The sequence below is a fragment of the Armigeres subalbatus genome, chromosome 1 (genome assembly GCF_024139115.2).
Source record: "Armigeres subalbatus isolate Guangzhou_Male chromosome 1, GZ_Asu_2, whole genome shotgun sequence".
Taxonomy (NCBI): Eukaryota; Metazoa; Arthropoda; class Insecta; order Diptera; family Culicidae; genus Armigeres; species Armigeres subalbatus.
Genome location: NC_085139.1, coordinates 21,127,754 through 21,148,631, shown reverse-complemented (window position 1 = coordinate 21,148,631; position 20,878 = coordinate 21,127,754). Strand labels below are relative to the sequence as shown.

Below are 20,878 nucleotides of genomic sequence, written 5' to 3'. Positions count from 1 at the left end.
ATTCAACATGTCATTTATGTGGGCGTTTGCAAAATAGGCAACCCGTCGAGATCCAAACACATGGTATTTGGATAATCTTTCAATAGTCGTATGGATGTTGGTTTAAGTGGACACATAGAAAGTCTGTCGTATTGTGTTATCGATCATATAGCATTTCTGGATTACCGAAATGCCGAGAGCTATTTATTTTATTGCTTAGAACTGTTGTACTGCTAATTGCAGAATTACAATTATGATAGCTTGCGCTGCACTAAGGGGTAACTTGACCAAAATCCTGGCCAAAATTATATTTCGGCGTTTTCCGATAGATTTTGCATTTATGATGCAAAAACATAGTAACAATCGATTTTCGAACATTTTTACAGGTGCAAATTCACCTACCAGTGAGAAATGACCTTTCTTGATATGTTCAAAAATGAAATTATAAACTAATACAGAAGCGACAGCTCCATGACAGTTCATGTTTTCACACACTTTTGTCCTTAATTCACGTAGGAAACGTGGAAAATGAAAAATCTTGTGTAGCATTTGATAAGGGCCTATTACAGAAAGGTAAACATTAATCGATTAAAAAAAAACATTAGATTCGCATTTCACAAGTTCATTATATTTTTAGCAGCGAAAGCTACCTAGAACGTACAATCAACACTGATGACTCACGCATAACATCAGTTGCATCGTAAAATTTGAAATTGATTAAACAAAAGTCTGGCTATTGGTTTTGCACCCTTATGGGTCGTTCATAAACTTTTTGCTTAAGGTCATTCCTGACAGAATCCAAGTTTCAAAGTGCTCGCGTTTTCGGGGGCACACCACTCGATACGGAAGCAACGCACAACTGTAATTTTTATTTTTTCACGCATGCTGACGCAGCAAAGCTGAATCAACAAAAATGACAGTTGTCCGCCGCCTTCGTATCGACTGGTGTGCCCCCGAAAACGCGAGCACTTTGAAACATGGATTCTGTCAGGAGTGACCTCAAAACATCTTCATCTTACAATAACATAGGATTGATTATTTTTGGAGAGGAAAAGTTTCTTTCTATTTCCTGTTTTGGTCCTATGTACAAGGTTGCCTCATATGGTTACTTCACTCAAGACCAAGTAGACTACTTATTCGAATTGTTTCTATTTAGCTTGAAGTGGCACTTGCCCGCTTTATTCCCTACCCCATATTATTTCTTTGCTTCAACTTGTCTACATAATATCAACTATTATGTATTTAAGTTATACCGAGTTTTACATATCTGTTGTCAATGCAATCGCCAAATTCAATACAATTGATATTTAGATTTTTCATAAGATTTGTTAGTGGGAAGGAGATGAAAGATAATAGAGCATTCGCTATGCTCTGTAGAGATTCAAATGAGTAGCAGATGCCCCAAACTAACATTATTATTTGAGGGTTAGGTTACAAAATTGTATTAAAAAGTTTTTTTTTAATCGGCTCCGTAACGCCCTACAGCATTTGAGCCTACCAAATGAACGAATGAATAACTAAAAACAGAGTATTTTACTTTTGTATTCAATAATGTCTATGTGTCAAATGCCTCGAAAACCAGAAAAAGCTAAAAAAGAATTGTTCTGCCTATATACTGCTGAAAACAATGGCGGAAAATATGAAAACAACCTATTTTGAAGTTACTCGCAAATTCGTTTGCGGACGAGTGCGGATGATCTTTAACCCGCAATGGAAAGATGAAAGCCTATATTTTCATGTGTGTACAATCTCGTAGCGGAATACGAGGGAGTACTTCTACTTTTTTAATAATGAAGTTTGTTAAAAAATGTCAAAAACTCCATGTTATTTATGTTTATGAAATAATATCTTAATGTTAAATATAATTCATTCCAACTCATAGAGGTCCTAGGGCAGTCTATAAATGATGTTTTGTGTACTATAAACCTAGCATTATATGTGTTGTTTAGATTAGTCAGCAGTTGTAACTGATCTTTGTCTTACGGCACGCTAAAAACCATCAAATTAACATGATTTTTGATAGGTTGTCACTAATACTAATAAGGAACAAACGTAAAAATTTCAATGACACATAATGGAGATAATATTGAAGAATATTCTAAAAATATAATACTATGCAAAAGTTCGAAAAACGAGAAAGGGTTTTTGGCCAGCCATTTGTTCTAGCTACTCCACCGTGCGCTGCATAGAGGGTCGATGATAAACTCGGATCAAACGCAGTAATATTCACACCTGCAACTGCCGGGACGGAACTGATAGCTGATCGAAGCTTTTTTTATTTATGTGTTTTGAAATTTATAATTTTAGGTTCAACACCAATGCGGAAAGGAATTAGAAGGATTTAGCAATTTTTATTGGGAGGAAGGCCGGACCAAAAGGACCGTTTTGCGAAAATTTGCAAAAAATTTACCACATTAAAATGATTGTAAGGATAAAATTTGATAGAAAAAAAAAAACAAAAACACTAATAAAATAGACAAAAATTGCGATGATAGGATCCGACAGCTCTGGCTTCTCCCTGAGGACTGGAATTGTGGGGTTCCTACCGCTGGGTGGTGCAAATATGCATTCTGCATCTGCATCCTCGAGTGTCTCGCAGTAATCTTTTCTATGCGTGCTGTTCTCCGGTGGTATGTTAACTTGCTGCTGAAGCTGAAGGATTGATGTCTAGGTTGGGAATGTCACATTTTGACTATTCTCGCCAATATTAGCTGCCAAATCCTTGTGGATTGTTTGACCTTTCTTTTTGTGAGAAAGGATCAGATCGCCTTTCAATGGTTGGGGTGATATTAAGAAATCCGAATATCGTCGGTTGAACGAGAAGTTTTTTTTAAATTGCCCGAGGATCAGTTGCTTCTAGTTTTGTACCATGCTCAATGACTATTGCAGGCATCTCATTCAAACCATTCAACATTCATCGTTTGTTCTATTATGTAAGGTACACTGGGGGAAGTGGAAAAGGAAAAATCGATAGTGCATGTTTGAATTAGTGTAAAACCGGTTTAAATGATTTAAATGCGTTCAATCAAAATGGGCTATCAAAAACAGTCAATTTTGCACCAACTGTGCGGTAATTCATACCATTTTGGTCGCTTGAAATTTATGGAAATAGATTTTAAAATTAGGAGTTGTTTTTCCACTTACCCTAGTGGGATTTTTTTTTCATATGTAAAACATGTGAAAGGCATCAGTACCGATAGGTGGATTAATCAGGCATTTTCTCATTTATATGAGTCCAATCACCACTGGGATCACAATGATAACAAAGAAGGAACATATTAAGATTCACAGCTATCGAAATAAATCCTGAAGGGAAGAAAAAAATTGCGTAATTAGAACATTATCCACTTCCCCCGCAGTGTTTGATACCTGGGATAAGTGTAAAATCTTTGAATTATTTGCTTTCTTGGTACAAATCACTACCAATTGAATGCGATTAGTTTAATTGTATTATAATAGTTTCCTGTGATATAAATTCACTTGAAAAAAGGACAATTGGTGCAAATAAGAATTGATTTTAGAATGCAAATATCAATTTTTCGCGAAACCTAAAATTACAGTTCAAGCGTTAACCGTGTTAGTGTACGTGTTATACAAATTTCAACATAGTATTAGTGTGAGCATCAAAGTATAACATTGCATAATGCTATGATGTTGTAAAAACTGTGAAGTATGTACAATTCCAATTTTTCGAGTCGATTTTTACACTTACCCCCTTTTTCCACTTCCCCCAGTGTACCTTATGCCAATTGCTTTTTGGTAGGCTAGTTTTTGTTCCATTACCTTCGCTTCAAAATTCCTCGCTGTTCTTATATCCATTGAGAGTTCGTTTGTGATTACTCAGTTGCAGCAAACTGTCTGACTGAACTTGAGCCTTGAGACTCCAAACGAATCCTATGATGGATAGGACATACGACGTTGTAATGCTCACTATAGATGGCAAAACGCCGTGTACGCGGCCTACCATGAAGCCTACGGCCTTTTCTGGGATGTCTAGTGCATGTTATCTTCGCTTGACACTCTTCCTTGAAATGAACAACTTATAAGCTTAGCAATACCCATCCATTATCCCATACGTAGTGATAATGACATCATTTTTCAAATCGTGAATATTATCCAAATTCTTAAAAATTCGCAGGCCTTAGAACCGTTCCTGTCCACCTCTGGTTTCATTTCGCCTGAGTGCTTTTAAATCAGATTCGTCAGGCTTTGCTCGGGCCTCTACAGAGTTCTGTAGAGAATTGCTTGCTTTAAAAAAATTGGTCTTATATTATTTCCTAACTGGCGGATTTATGGAAATACACAATGCAATGATTGATCAATAAATAGCTTGACGGATTATTGATGCGTCCAAGGCTTTGTAAAACGATAGTAGAGATTATAAGAATACTATATAGCGTACTAAAAAGTATAATTCAAATATAGCCCTTGATCTAACTGGTAATTACCTATGACAACAGACTGCCATCTGCACAACTTACTTATAAATAAATGCAATGATACAACATCGATTCAAATGGGGGGTTTCCCGGTAACATTAACAATTGAATTACTTTCGGGCATAGTTCAACGCTGCACGTATATTTTCTGTGGCTCATGATATGGTTAAAGCGTTAACTATGCAGTTTTAGATATTACATAAATTAGTGAATGTTCTTTTTTTTTGTTTTCTATTGACGAATATGCCAATAGATTAAAAGCAAAAATACTAAAAAAAAATAAAATTATAAAACGTGTAATTATAAGTAAGAAACTATATTTTTATTTGTCGCGGATTTGTTTTTACAGTCGCGGTTTTCAATTTGCTAGTCGCGGATTTCGCGGATTGGAATTCGACTAGTTTGTAACAGCCCTGCATTTTATTGTTTACACACGCAATAGTTTCCATTGTTCCATGCGTTGAACGTTAATTTACGAAGGAGAACAAAAAAACCTACGATGGTTCAAATAGATGATTCAACCATAAATTTATAGGTGCTGAGTTGGTTGCATTTCAACTCAAGATTGATTTGAATCGTTCATGAGTTTTGATATTTTGAGTTTTTCCAACATTGCTAGTGACTACCGCTTTTGCTCTACAAGCAAGAAGTCATGGATGCAATCCCAGACTCATTCCTATTACAAGAAATGGCATGGACTACATCACTTTCATTGGTAAATCCTCGATCTATCCTTCGGTTCATCTACCCTATCCAATTATCAAAACTTTCTTTCCGTGGTATTGTGGAGAGGCAGTGGTATATTCGGTCTCTAGTAGCATCAATAACTACAAACTAACATTCCCTTCCTTTCCAAACTGACTATGTATAAGGACTTGGCCGGTGCCGTAATTGATCTACACACTTAATTTTTTATCGGAATCTCAGAAAATACCGTAATTCAAACAGCCGAACCCCAGTAAACACTTTTTTTTTAATAGTTCTGTCAAAATTGCTGGAAATCAGCAAATAATTTGCCGAAAATCAGCTAAAAAACATTATTTTTGCCGGGATCTGTTTGTATTTTGCCGAGCACAAGGCTGTGCGGTTTTTTTTCGAGTTGCAGAAATAAAACCTAAGTGTGTACATTTGTGAGCTGATGTAACGTGTACTTCGAGAATAGGTAGTACCGTTTTGACTCAAATCCCGAACATAACTCATATTTCGAACACTGGCGTTTTAGCATCCTAAAACTAAGAATTTCCTCGGTTTTTCGTACGGAGGACCAAGATTGCAAAAGAATTCAAGATCCTATGGAGAAAACTACGCGAATATGGTTCAAATTACCGTTTAAATGCGAGAGTTCGGAATATGAGTCATGTTCGGAATTTGAGTAGAACGTCACGTCACGGTAAAACGTCTATATGACCAAAAATAGTTTTCTTCAGCTTAAAAACTAGCTTATTCAGCTAAAATAGTTGTTGGGTAATGTTTATTATTATCCTCATTTTCATAATTAATTGCATATTATTCGGCAACTCGGCCGTACGAAAACCATTTTTTTGTTAAATATCTTGGTTGTGCATATGCATATGCACAGCATATGTTTCGAAATGGACAAATTGATATGAAATTTGCGAAAAAGAATCCACGTGTCTTGGAGGGACTCGAACCCTCAACCTCCTACTCTCTAGATAGGCGTTATAACCCCTACACAACAAGACCACTTAAAGGTCACGTTTGCGGAAAAGCCATCAGAATCCGAGTACCAACCTCCACCGCGGTTAGCTCTTTTTTGCAAATTGAATATCTTTCGGATGCTTGATTTGTCCAATCTCCACATGTGCTTTATTGTTGTATATCCACAGTCAAGCGAGTGCACATTGTTTATTAAACGAGAGGATCGCACTCCATGCCCCCCAGCAACGGGCTGGGCGAGCTGGTATAGAATGCGAATCAATCGCACTCTGCTGTGCCATAGGCTTGCTTGGCTAAAGCATTTGATGAGTTTGATTTGCTTTGAATGAGCTTGAATCAAGAGGTCAAGAAGCAAATTAATTAACGATTCGGAAGATTGAAATTAATTCGGGACTGATAACTCAGATCAGGTCTCGATAAGGAAAAGTTAAGGAAATGAAAAGACAAGATCCAACAAAAACTTATATTCCTTATATTCCTTCAAATTTTCACGAGTAAGGGCGGATTTTTTTAACTGAATTTCCATGTGGAGTTCTTCTGAGTTTCTTTTTTAAGAATTCCCTGGATTCGGAAGAATTTACCGTGAAATACCTGAAGAAACTTCCACAAAATTTTCTGAAGAAATTTCTGGAAGAATTTGTGAAGAACCTTCAGGATAAATTCCTGATGGATTTTCCGGAAGAATTCCTAAAGAAACTCCTAAAAGGTACGGAGGAATTGCTGTTGGAACATCTAAAGGATTTTCTGAAGGAACTTCCAGATAAACTTCTAAAGGAACTTCCGGGTGATATGCTAGTTCCATTAGCATGGAACTTGCGGAGGAATTGCAGGAGAATTTTCAGGAGGAATTCCGGAGAAATTTTCTGGAGGAATTACTGAAGGATTTTCCCGAAGAATTCGTGAAGGATTTTTCTGAGGAATTCCTGAAGGATTTTCCTGAGCAATTACTGAAAGGATTTGCAGTGGAGCTCCTGAAGAAATTTTTGAAGAAACTTCCGGAGGAACTTTTGTACAACTTTTTGGAGGAACTTTCTGAGGTATTGTTGCAGGAATTTCCGGAAGAATTCCTGGAGGAAATAACAGAGAAATTCCGGAGTATAATTTCAGAGGTATTATTGGAGAATCTTTCGGCAACATTCTTGGAGAATCATCGAAAGGACTTCCGAGGGGATTTTTGGATTTTTGGCATTTCTGGAAGAACTGGTGGAGGAAGTCGTGAAAGAAACAATTTGTGTAGGAACGACTTGAGAAACGACTGGAGGTATTTCCGACGGAATTCTTCGAGGATCCTACGGAGGAATTTCTGGACGAACTTATGGAGGAGCTCCTAGAAATATTTCTAAACGAATTTCTGGAGAAATTTTCTGAAAAATCTCTGAAGGAATTTGCGGACGAATTCCTGGAGGAGCTTCAGGAGGAATTTCAGAAAGAACTCCATATAGGACCTTACTGCAGAAATTCTTAGAAGGATTCCCAGATAAAAATCTGGAAGAGTTTCCAAAGATATTTCTAGAAAATATACCAAAGGAATTCAAGGAAGAATTCATCGAGAAAGTGTAACGAGTGTCCTCTGAACTTTCTACTGAGTCTTTGAAAAAAAACTCTGGCGGATTTGTTTATGAAATTTCTCTGATTTTTTTCATCAAATCATTTACCGTGGCAATTGTGAGAAAAAGCCATTCAACACCAGAACAATTTCAATTTCTTGTCGACATTCGTAAGAATTTTCAATCTTTGAAACTAAAGAAAATTTACTGAGAAAATTGAAAATAATTTCCTGTTGAAATTTAGAACTTTCTTTAAAAATGTGGTATATGGACAATCCGGAGAGACATCCCTAAAATTTCAAATACAAATCCGGAGTACATCCCACGAAAATTTAGACAAATTTCTTGCGGAAATGAAAAAGCATTCATTGTGGGAGTTTAGATGATTTCACCGCAAGGAACTTAGACAAAATCTTGTGTAAATTGAGATGAATCTCCCGTTTAAATTTTGGAGTTATTCATTTATTTGCCCGTACGGAAATTATTAAAAATTTCCAAGATAATTTGGAAAGAATTTTCAATTTCAATTCTTATGAATTTTCACGAGAAATTCCCCAGAATTTTCATGGGAAATTTTCCTTATTTCACGGGAAATTATTTTTTAAAACGAATTTTCAACTAAAAATTATTTCTAAAACTCACAGAAAATTCAAAGAGTTCTTCAAAATCTATTCTCATTCTCGACGGGTATTCTGGAAATACCGATTACACAGAGAAACAGACGTCTTACTCATCGTTCCATCGTTCACCTTTTTAACGGTTGATATTTTACTAAAACCAATCAAGTCACATATGAGTTATTGTAAACAAATCAATCTGAATTGTGCTACTCGGAGAAGAGATCACATCTTCCATTGATTTATTCCCGACAAGTGCCTACTTATAAAGAAGGACTCACATCCACCATTGCCATAATCTTGGCAGGGCCTACTTTTAAAGAAGGGATCACATCCACCATTGCTACAATTCAGGCCACACACCTACTTTAAAAGAAGGGATTACATCCACCATTGCTTCAATCCGGACAAGCGTCTATTTTTAAAGCACAAATCAAAACCTCCACTCCTCCATAATCCGTGCAAGCGCCTATGTTTAAAGAAGGGATGACATCCATCATTGCCTCGATCCGGGCAAGCGCCTTCTTTTAAAAAGGAATCACATCCACTATTGCCATAATCCGGGCAAGAAGGGATCGCATCCACCATGGCCTTAATTCGGGCAAATGCCTTCTTTTAAAGAAAGAATCACATCAATCACATCACCATTTTCATAATTCGGGCGAGCGCCTACTTTTAAAGAAGGGATCACATCCTACATTGCCATAATCCATGTAAGCGCCTACCTTTAAAGAAGGGATCGCATCCACCATGACCTTGATACGGCCACACGCCTACTTTTAAAGAAGGTATCATATCCTCCATTGCCATAATCCGGCCAAACGCCTACTAAGAGGGGATTACATCTACCACTGCTCTAATCCGGGCATGCGCCTACTTTTGCATTGCATTGCAAATGCATTCTTTCCACGAGAGGATAATGTCTCTTTGTTATCGACGGGTGTTATATTTACTATTCCGGGGTGTTTCTCGCACCACTTAGTCACCATTTAGCGAACGCAAAGAAAAATTATAAACGTTATGCCACAAGCGCTGGCCACAATTATGTCAAATGACCTTATGCCAAATGACTGTATGCCAAATGGCCCGCTCCCTATCAATCGGGATGCTTTAATTTAAATATTTAGTTAGAAAATAGCTGTGCGGATTATGATTCTATGATTAGAAATCCGTCCACGGTGGATGGATTTCAATTCAGGAGGTGATGATTTTGTGCGTTATTTTATCATATTTTCCGTTGTTTTCTGTGCAACACAGGAGGTGATGATTTTGTGCGTTATTTTATCATATTTTCCGTTGTTTTCTGTGCAACACAGTGGAGCACATGAAAAATAGAGGCCCTCGTGCACCCCTCATTAATAACAAACATTCTATTTGCATTTGATTCGTTTTTTCCAGAAACTTTTTCAAATACTGAAGTGCTTAGCACCACGGTACATATGAGCCCTTCCTTCCGCTTCTCCGGTAGCTGTACTGATTCTAAGATTCTAACTATCAGCCTGAGCAGACGATTGGCCAGCTTTTTCGGGTCCATCTTGATAAGTTCGGCTCCGACACCATCCTTACCAGCTGCTTTATTCTTTATTCTTATTATTCTTGAGCTGATGGATGACATTCTTAACTTCTCCCTGGTTGGTTTCCATCCTCTGCTGAACTAATGTAGTCGTCTCCTCCGCTGCCTTGACAATCACGGCTTGTGCTCTCACCGCCATCTAGGTGTTCCTCGTAGTGCTGCTTCCACCTTTCGATCACCACACGTTCGTCCACCGAGATGCTCCCATCATTATCCCTGCACATCTCGACGGCACGAAGCCTTTGCGGGATGCGTCGAGCTTCTGATAGAATTGTGTGTTTCTTGATAACGGCACAGCTGTTCCATCTCTTCACACTCTGCTTCTTCCAAGCGGCGTTTCTTCTCCTAAAAGAGGCGGGTCTGCAGTTTCCGTCCATAGCGTTCCACGTTCTGCCGGATCCCGCGCTGCATCCATCTCTTCCAGAATTTGTCTGCACTCTTCGTCGAACCAATCGTACCGTCGACTTCGTCCCACATACCCGACGTTGTTCTCCGCTGCGTCGTTCATGGCTGCTTTATCTGTATTCTAGCAGTCCTCAAGTGGGGCCCCATCGAGCTCACCCTCTTCCGGCAACGCTGCCTCGAGCTCGAGCTGCTGCGCGTATGATGTGGTAACATCAGGTTGCTTCAGTCGCTCTAGGTCGTACCGCGACGGTTGTCGGTACCGAAGATTATAAATGACGGATAGTTTTTGGGGCAGTTCACCATCACTAGATAGTGGTCAGAGTCGATGTTAGCGCCACGACATGTCCTGACGTCGATAATGTCGGAAAAGTGTCATGCATCAATCAACACATGGTTGATTTGTGATTCTGTGTGGAGTGGTGATTTCCAGGTGTACCGATACGGAAGGCTGTGTTTGTAATAGGTGCTGGCCATACTCTTATGGACGCGGCGAAATCATTTAGTCGTAGGACGTTTTCGTTCGTCAGCCGGTGGGCGCTGAACTTTCGAATAGTCGGTCTTAACTCCTCCTCTTGGCCAACCTGAGCGTTCAAATCTCCTATGATAGTTTTGACGTCGCGGCTTGGGCCACGATTACCTCTAAACGTTCGCACCATTGATCCCTTCGAACAAACCTTCTGTAGCACCACGATACCGAATCCGCGGTCCTAAAGTACATCGGCAATTATGCATGTGCTACCGATGAAGTAGAGAATTCGGTTCCACCAACCGAGCTTCCAATAGCTAGTTCCTTTTCGTCGTTGAGGTCTTCGCCGATTGTTCCGGTCCGTATTCTCTTGCAGATTTTTTTATAAAGGCTAGCTTGCAGGGCCTGACACCAAATCCACTAAATTTCCGGAGGACCATGGTGCACAGTTCTGTTTAGAGTCTCTCGCTAGAGCACTCGGACGATTATCAGCCGCCCCTAACATGAGTAACAGACGATATTGTGAGTTACTCCTAGCATAAAAAACAGACGCTCAATCAGTTTTGCACCTCCAGAGAGAAGCAAATTCCGCAAACCGACCCTTCCCTGTCAGGATACGATCATAGTTCCGACCAGGGTTGGTTACCCGATCTTCCCTAAGGTTGCTCGTATCTCGACTGACACCACGGAGAGGTAAGGATATGAATTGCTGGGTATTAGACTAACGACTGCGAATCGGGGTCTATTTTAATCCACCAGGTACGCGAAGTATCAATGGTAAGCATTTGCAATGCCATGCCACGATTTTGACATAAACCGTACGATTTGATAGGGTATGTTCTGAACCGGTTTACAAAATAGGAAGACATTATTCAGACTTATTCATCTAATCTAGCGAGAAGCATTCTATTGTCTACACGATAAAACGCAGTTTTGAGATCTGTGTAAACAGCGTCGAATTGAGCACCAGAGTACATTGGAAAGTCTATCACGGGACAAATCAAACGGGAATCATTCCTTGCCATCCCGGAAATTTCAGGATATCTGGGACACCACAAATAACTTATAATGATTTAAAAATCTAAATAACTTTCTTCAAGTTTGTTTGAAAAATAGAAGTTGCTTTTCGTGTAATGTAAATATAAGCCGAAATGTGTAAATCATTTACTACGCGAAACAAAATAAAATCGAAATTCATAATATGAAGCAAAATGAAGGATGCTATCAAAAAATTTATGTTGAAGTACTTCAATAAATACATTTCCCTCAAGTCTTGTTGAATCGAATAAAATGTTACAACAAAATTTGTAATGCAATATGCAAATTCTGGAGGAGAGATTTTTGCTGGCGTGACAATTTGTGAGCTATAGTGTGATTCAATTTTGAACCCACTGTTAAATCCCACCACATCCTAGCCAAGCCCAACAACTCGCAGCGGCCATGGGACTATGGGAGGGGTCGTCAAGCCTTTGGACATAGTCCCTGTTGTTCGCATTCCTTACCAACCTTTCATTTCATAATCAAATATTTCCATGGTTTTATAATCGTATTGTTTTCATTCCGTTGAAACGTTAAAATGGAGCGAATTATTTACCAAAGGAACATTATACTTCAGTTTCCTGGTTCCCTATTTCATATTAAAAATTGTAGTAAAATTCTCAAATTTTCTTTCTAGCGGGTCGCTCCGGTCGAAAACTAGATGACGTCATCGACAAGTACCAGAAAGCTTGCCGAAAGCTGCACTTAGCGCATAACGAGTACGTCCTACTGCTGAGCGAAGCGGCGGAAATCGAGAAAGACATCCGCACTATCCTAATGCCCGGCCTTCTGGAACACCAACAGTCCCAACAGGAGGCATTCATTCTGACGTGGTAAGTTGATTTCAATCTGTGTGATTGTCCATATAATCTTATGTTCGATTGATTTCCCCCCTTCTCTGACCAGGCGAAATCTCCTCCAAGAAATGTCCAAACTAGGCGACGCCACTTCGGACAAATTCAGCGAAATCCAGCAGCGGATAGAGACCAACATCAACAGTATCAGCCCGGCGGAGGAGTACCGGGAGTTCACCGAAAAGCACAAAACGACCCCAACCGCACCGGTAGTGTTCCAGTTCGACGAATCGCTCATCGAGGACAGCCTAGGGAAGTTGCAGGCCAACACCCTAACGGTGGACAACCTGACGGTGGATTGGCTCAAGTCGCGTCAGACGGAGCTCGAGGGTTCCATCAAAGAACTGCAGGAGTCGCAGAGTAAACTGTGCCAGGAACAGAACGGCGGTAGCGCGACGGTGAATGGTGGCGGTGGCACCAAACCGTCGACGCCTATACTGAACGGGTCGAACGGAACTAGCGTTAAGGATAGTAGTAATAAGTGAGTATTATTTGTTATCTTTTTTCACTAATGTTGCTTTGTTATATAACTATCTGTAAAAATGTATGGTTTTCAATTCGCCTTAGGCTTGAATTATAGAAATCATATGTAAAAATCTTTACACTGCTGATAAAAGAGTTTCAAAATAAGTTTGAAAACAAAAAGATCGAGTTGACTAACATAGCTGCTAAATTTTTCAGGAATTCCAAGGAACTGATAGCGCTCCGATGCCAGGAACGGCAAATGCAGAAGCAGGTAGAGATGATAAGGGCCGCTCTAAACGACGTGGGCTGTGAGGAGCTGCCATCCGGGTGCGACGATCTGTCCACAATGGAGCATCTGATCGAGAACAAAAAATCCGTTAGCCAAGATCTGTCGGTAAGTACCACCCAGTGTTATACATTCGATTTTGGTGCGTTTAAATTGGGGGTGTTGGGTATTCGGTGATGGTCTGCGTAAATGCTTATCTTTGTTCTTTTCCTTGTTTAAAATTGTGTGGCTTTCGGGAATAAGGAGGACTCACATAATACATCAACGACTCCGTTCTTCTCGACGAAGGGTGGAGCGGCCAGCGGGGTAATGTCACTGCTCAGGGATCAATTCCGTCGCAAATCAGCCGGCCCTATTGCCGGTGCCACTTCGTTACTTACCATTAAGGATTCACCAGCATCAACGCCCCGACCTGGTCAAAAAATCATGTCTACGCTGCTGCGAAATGGCAACGGAAATGCCAACACTAATGGCATTACGAATGCTTCATCAACGGTAAATGATTGTGAGACCCCGCTGAGTGAAGAGAATGTGTACGTTGAGCCTGTTGAGTTGCCCAGAGTTGATAGTACTAACCGCCCTGATCCGGAATATCCGGAAAATCGTGTGTCCACTAACACTTACGTTGATATGGAAGCTAACCTGCTGCAGGTCGACGCGGCCGATACTAACGAAGTCCACGTGGAGCTTAGGTTTGATGACAGCTTTACTAACCACCATCAGCACAACATGCTGAGCTGTGATGACGGGGTTGCGAGCTACAAGCGACTAAAGGGTAGTGAGGAGAGTGAGGTCATGTTGCTGAATTCCTTGAACTCGCCAGAGAATCAATCCACCTCAGATGAACTGTTTGTGAACGAAATAAATGATTCTAAGAACAATCTACTCCAAGAGGATAATTATGAGGTGCCAAGAGGAATGTTGGCTTCTTCTATAGATGCCCATTTAGATAGTATAGATGAATTAAACTCGAAATTGGACCAGAAACTATTCTCGAAGGCTACGGAGCAGCACGATTATTGCAATGTTTCATCAAACGCTGAAGAACCACACCAGTTAACTGCTACAAAAATCGAAAAAGGTCCAGAGAAAGCAAGCTTTCGCGACAAAATAAAAAGGAAGATTAAGATCAAAAGCGCGTCCTCCGATCAAGATCGGGATCAGAAGCTTGATGAAACGGACGAACCGAGCAATAGCTTTGCCGATAGGCTGAGAAGCAAAGTGTCAAATTTAAAGAAGAACGACAATGATCAATTCAAGCTTATGAAGAATGAAAACGAATTGGCGGAAACCTCGAAGGAAGGAGAGGACCGGAAGCAAAAGAAAAAGAAGAAGAAGCGCAGCAAAAATCGCAATCACACGTTCTCTGAGGATGAACTACTTGGTGGCGACGATGGAGATGAATCGAAACTGAACGAATCGGACCATCCTAACTCACCGGGTGAAGGTTGCGTAGGAGCTGAGGAAAAATCGACCTCCTTTTCCAGTTCTGTTATGTCCACTTTTAGGGAAATAATGCATTCTACCAACAAGGTGAAAGATTCATCCCTAAATATGGCTCTACGCCAGCATAACCCTATAAGTGGTTCGGCCGGCAGGGAAGAAAAAATGGATCTAATTAGCAACGGAAAGGATACCACCAACAATCGACTAACAGCGATAAAGTTCATTTTCTCCGATAACCGCCAGCAAACCGATTCAGCGGGTTCGACCCCAACCACCCCAGAACACCTCATCGTCAGTTCACCAGACGATGATACGACCGAATCCCATTACTCCCTTCCCACAAACAACAGCGGCGGCAATGGCATAAGTAAGTGTACTGAGGCGACCACCACCGATAGCAGTGCCAAAGGCGCGACGGAGCACAGCTCCATTAGCACCGGTGGTGGTTCGTCGAAACTATCATCACTATTGAAGCACAATCTCAAAAACCGTTTCAATAAACTACACCAGAAAATGCCCAAATTGCTGCAGCACAGCAGCAGTAACAGCCCGGTACCGAAGGCCCCATGCCGAGCGTGTAGTCGTCGCTTCCGGCAGCTACATCCCAGCAAAACCGTGCTCGATTTCACCAAAGAATTTCCCGACGGGGCTCGGTTTTGTCGTAATCATGGGGGAGACTACGACGGTTCCGAAGGGCAGGATCAAGAGGACGACGGTGAGGACTGGGGGGTATCCGAGATGCTCAATCTCGATTACGAGGATATTGACGTTATTACCTTTAAGACCCATAACTATGCTACTACAACTAATACCACTACCACTGCTACTGATGCTGTTGTTGTTGTTGCTGCTGCAGCTGCTGTTGCTACTACTACTGCCGCTACTACTAGGGAAGTTGTTGAAGATAATGGTGATGATGATAATAATGGCGATGGTGTGAGTATTGATTTTCGTTGTTTTCCGACTAATGCACGCTGCTATGTACGCTATGTAGTCGAATGATTGTAGAGCATGTGAAACACAAGAATAGGCTTACTTGCATGAGTATACATTTATCAACTGTACTTGGGAATCCTCCATAAAGTATGGCTTACTTCCAGGAGAAAAAGAGGTAAAATTCGGAAAGCGTCCGCATAGAAATAATTAAACATTTATTACACAAAGTGTTGCGAAGATAATAGGGAGTTCACAATCATTTTTTTTATATTTAAAAACCTAAAAATAGCTTGTGGATGAACTTTTCATCTCACGTTTTGGAGACCACCAATCGCAATAAAGAAGCATCGGACTTTTGTTAGCTTTTTATTTTACGCTTAGCGGGACGCAGTAGCAAATGAATATCGCCTAATTACGTAGATGTCGCCATTAAACGTTACGATGCTTGTAACATGCACCTCATTTGATAGAATTTCAACATTTAATTTGCCTAATTTAATTATTATTTTTCATATATACCGTGTTTGAGTTGGCCGTAGCAAAACTAGACCTAAAATTATGTACGTTCGCCGGAAAACTTTCAACTTTCACATTGTTTTTCACGCATTTCAAAGAATTGTTTCGGTAGTCGAAAAAAAAGTCTTAAAAACTTCTTCGTATGGTTTCCCGTGAAGATTTTTTCGATTATCATCTTTCTCCTTATTCTTCTTCGTGCAACATCAAAGCGCCAATCGTCGTTCGTTATCTATTGAGAGAGATTTCTGCAAACCCTGTACGACATTTTTGCCGTAAAAGATTTCGCGGTTAACCATTTCGCAATGTATACCAGTTCGCGGTCTACCACTTCGCGTTATTATTGAGGGCTACTCATGACAAGGACCAACTCAAGGCGGACGCTGGGAACGAGACCTACCAGGCCTTGCCTTGAATCTAGTCAATGGCAACTGTTCCACTGGGTAATACTAGATACTAGTATGATCACTCCGAATATATAAATATTGGATTATGATTACCCATAATCTAGGCAATCAACTTTGTCCAGCTGGTTCAACTTTGAGTGTAGGTTCGAGTTATACTGAAGGTGGTATCTACCTTCGTTTTATTTTCCAATTCATATCTAGGTAAATTTGACGGAAACCACAAAAGGCGTTTTGCATCGGGGGGCGTTTTGGGGCCTCTTCCCCTACCAAAACTGTAGGCAATTTTTTTTTCTGTAAAAATAAACATAACACATTATGTTATAATCATATTATGACGATCATGAAATTTTCTTTCCTCCATTTTTGACAAAGGATTTATAACAAAATTATTGCAAGTATTGTTGTTTGTAACACATATTAATATAAGTGTGATAAAATTTTGTTATGACTTACTGGTCGGGTAGGATATTACATTTAAAATTTTATTTAAACTTTGAATTTCAATAAATACACTGAAGTTTTTTTACGCGGTTTTTTTTGCGCGGTTTTTTTTACGCGGATATTTTTACGCGGTACCGACGTAAAAAAAAACCGCGTTATTTAAAAAAACGACGTGAAAAAAACCGCGCTATTTAAAAAAAAACGACGTAAAAAAACCCCAATAGGTTAGACTTAGAAAATTTTATATGTTGGTGCCTACTGGGGACTTATAAAATTTTAAATTGGGACTTATTATAATGGACGGGGATTCTTCCTATTTGTTCGCTAGGTGTTGTTTGTAGGTCATAGTACGCTAGTATGGATCATGATATGGTATGTACATGGTTTTTGTGATATGAAACCAGGAATGTGTTCCGATCTATGCTCAAACTCATCCAAGAATATCCTGAAATAAGGCCTTGAGATCTATAAAGATCTGTCCTCTTGTTTCAAATATGGTACATGCTCTGTGTGACTCATAGAATAGATTGTGTTCAAAGCCCAAGTTCTTGGCCATCCAAAAAAAAATCCCGAAGCAAGGCATTTAGATCTATACGCGTAACCAAAGATCCGTCCGCCTGTTTCAAATATTGTACATGCTCTGTGTGACTCATAGAATAGATTGTGTTCAAAGCCTAAGTTCTTGGTCATCAAAAAAAATCCCGAAGAAAGGCTTTTAAATCTACACGCGTAACCAAAGATCTGTCCGCCTGTTTCAAATACGGCACATGCTCTGTGTGACTCATAGAAAAGATTGTGCTCAAAGCATAACTTCTTGGTCATCCAGAAAATTTCCGAAGTAAGGCCTTCAGATCTACACGTGTAACCAAAGATTTATCCACCTGTTTCAAATATGTTACATGCTCTATGTGACTCATAGGATAGAATGTAATCAAAGCCTAAGTTCTTGGTCATCCAAGAGATCCTTGAAGTTAGGCCTTTAGATCTACATGCGTAACCAAAGATCTATCGGCATGTTTAATATATGGTACATGCTCTTAGTGGTGTAGTATTAACTTTATTATTAGCATTAGCATTAGTATTGAGCAATTCGGACAAATTCGTAGGTGGTACAAGCCTGGACTATTGTATAAGAGTAGCACTTTCACATTCATCCGTTACAACAGATATTGATTTGGGGCTAATCACTATCTCTTATATGGAAGCAATGCTCTCTTCAATATTCGAGATCTGTCTTGGCTACGTCCTTGCGAATGCTGAGGAAGGGGAAGGATGGTATGTTGAACACCTACTTAAGAAAGATGCAGCGACGACCTGAGGTTTTTGGAATTGTTAATGTGGAAGATTATAACAGTAGGAATCGTTTTGGTAAAACGTGAAACACAGAAACAACTAAGATAGAAATACAGTCGGAAACGACGGAACCTGGAAATGAACCCATGACGTCCTGCCTTTAAGGCAGAAGCGGTAGGCACTAAGCCACCCAGCTCGTTCTTTTGTGGTTCACAAAGCATTGTATGTACACAAAAACCATCTACATTCAGTTCGGTCAGTAGATGCTCGTCGCCAGGCTTACAGCTCACGGAGGCTCGTCAAATTATCTTCAACTGATCGATTTATCTTGCTCGCTGCGTACCTCGCCTTCTTGTCCCCATAGTGATGGGCGATATTCAAAGGCGCGATCTGGTGGTGACCGATTGTGCAGGTTGAGGATCAAAGACCGGTTCTTCAGCTTTAGCATAATAAACGTTCATAGCCTACACGCCGGAAGCAGGAATAAGGATCCATTCTGCCCCTACCCTGAGAGAAGTTAAGGATGCCATCAGACAGCTAACGACCAATAAAGCAGCTGGTAAAGATGGTGTCGGAGCTGAGCTCATAAAAATGGGTTCCAGAATCCAGAGATCCAAAGGTCTTACTTCGGAAATTTTTTGGATGACCAAGAACTTATGCTTTGAACACAATCTATTCTATGACTCACGTAGAGCATGCACCATATTTAAAACAGGCTGATAGATCTTTGGTTACGCGTATAGATCCAAAGGCCTTACTTCGGAAATTTTTGTACGACCAATAACTTATGCTTTGAATACAATCTATTCTATGAGTCACGTAGAGCATGCACCATACTTGAAATAAGATGATAGATCTTTGGTTACGCGTATAGACCCAAAGGCCTTACTTCGGAATTTTGTTGGATGACCAAGAACTTTTGCTTTGAACACAATCTATTCTATGAGTCACACAGAGCATGTACCGTATTTGAAACAGGCGGACAGATCTTTGGTTACGCGTGTAGATTTAAAGGCCTTGCTTCGGGATTTTTTTGGATGACCAATAACTTAGGTTTTGCACACAATCTATTCTATGAGTCACACAGAGCATGTACCATATTTGAAACAAGAGGACAGATCTTTATAGATCTCAAGGCCTTATTTCATAGATCTCAAGGCCTTATTTCAGGAGATTCTTGGATGAGTTTGAGCATAGATCGGAACACATTCCTGGTTTCATATCACAAAAACCGTACTATGACCTTCAAACAACACCTAGCGAACAAATAAAAAGAAGCCCCGTCCATTATAATAAGTCCCAATTTAACATTTTCGAAGTCCCCAGTAGGAACCGGCATAAAAAAAATGTTCTAAGTCCCCAGGAGGCACCAACATATGAAAAGTCCCCCAATAGGTTTTTTTACGTCGTTTTTTGAAAATAGCGCGGCTTTTTTACGTCGTTTCTTCAAAATAGCGCGGTTTTTTTTTTACGCGGTACATGGAGCGACGTAAAAAAAAAACCTTAGTGTATATCAATGATAATTATTTAAACTGAAATCCGCCAAATGCCATTCCCCGAAATGTCGGTGAAAAGATGCATTCTGCGAAATGTATTTCGGAGAATTGTTACATTCCGAAGAACGTCGTATCTTGAAAAACAAATCTGCGAAATGTTTTTCGGCGAAATAGTATACAACCGGTTTTAACTTCTCCTTAAGTAATTAAGTGGGTCATAAGCGCAAGTAAGCCACCCAGCATTTATCCATCGAAATTTCTATTAAACGACCCAGCTAGTAAACAGCTGTATTCGATCATATTACGTGATATCAAGTCAGCGTTCAATCAGTGGAAAGCAATATTATTCAAGTGGCCGTCTGCCGTATATGGGTGGCACTCTTGCTCCATAGCCCACGGTGTGTTTATCCGAAGAGGGTTATTTTCAAAAAAAAATCAGTATCTCTAAAACACACGAAAGTATAGGTTTTCCTCTTTCACGTAGGTGCATTTTTAAAATGTTCTATCGGGGTTATTTTTCCATACATTTTTGGGGGGGGGGGTTAAATCGGCTATGATTTGAGATTTATATGGAGCTTGCAGCAAAAAGTGAATAGTGAAACAAATTAAAATTGTTCTAGATCCCCCGATAGAACATTTTAGTTCACCCACTATATGAAAGAGCATATACTTTAATGTGGTGAGTGTTTCAGAGATACCAATTTTTGAAAAATAATGTTTCCCCATAGAGACACCGTGAGCCCAAAAAAAACTCGATATTAAGAACCACTTTTAAAACGCTTCAGAAATAACTTTTTGGCATTTTTTTTTGTTCTGGGACCCCATCATTTGTAAAAATTAAAAAAAAAAGTTGTAGAACGAATCGCTTAAGGTGGCACACGTGCCCAAAATTCCACTAATGGTTGGACATTGTCGACACATAACTCTAATAAAGTCTCGGCCAAAGTCCAACCCAACCCTTGAACCAAGGTCTCTTCAATATCTGCGAGAAAATAGAATG

The 20,878-nt window shown here is 39.9% G+C and overlaps 1 protein-coding gene across 3 annotated transcripts in view; it reads left to right on the top strand.

The window, feature by feature from the left end:
• LOC134222632 (tyrosine-protein kinase Fer) overlaps nt 1-20,878 on the top strand; it is a 259,025-nt gene that overhangs the window by 207,602 nt on the left and 30,545 nt on the right. The window contains exons 5-8 of one of the 3 annotated variants that reach the window (XM_062701793.1): nt 12,379-12,574; nt 12,648-13,076; nt 13,277-13,454; nt 13,590-15,728. In XM_062701793.1, the coding sequence (XP_062557777.1) occupies nt 12,379-12,574; nt 12,648-13,076; nt 13,277-13,454; nt 13,590-15,728 (2,942 nt within the window). The remainder of the gene's footprint in view (nt 1-12,378; nt 12,575-12,647; nt 13,077-13,276; nt 13,455-13,589; nt 15,729-20,878) is intronic. The other 2 variants (XM_062701796.1, XM_062701797.1) reach the window with 2 other exon arrangements.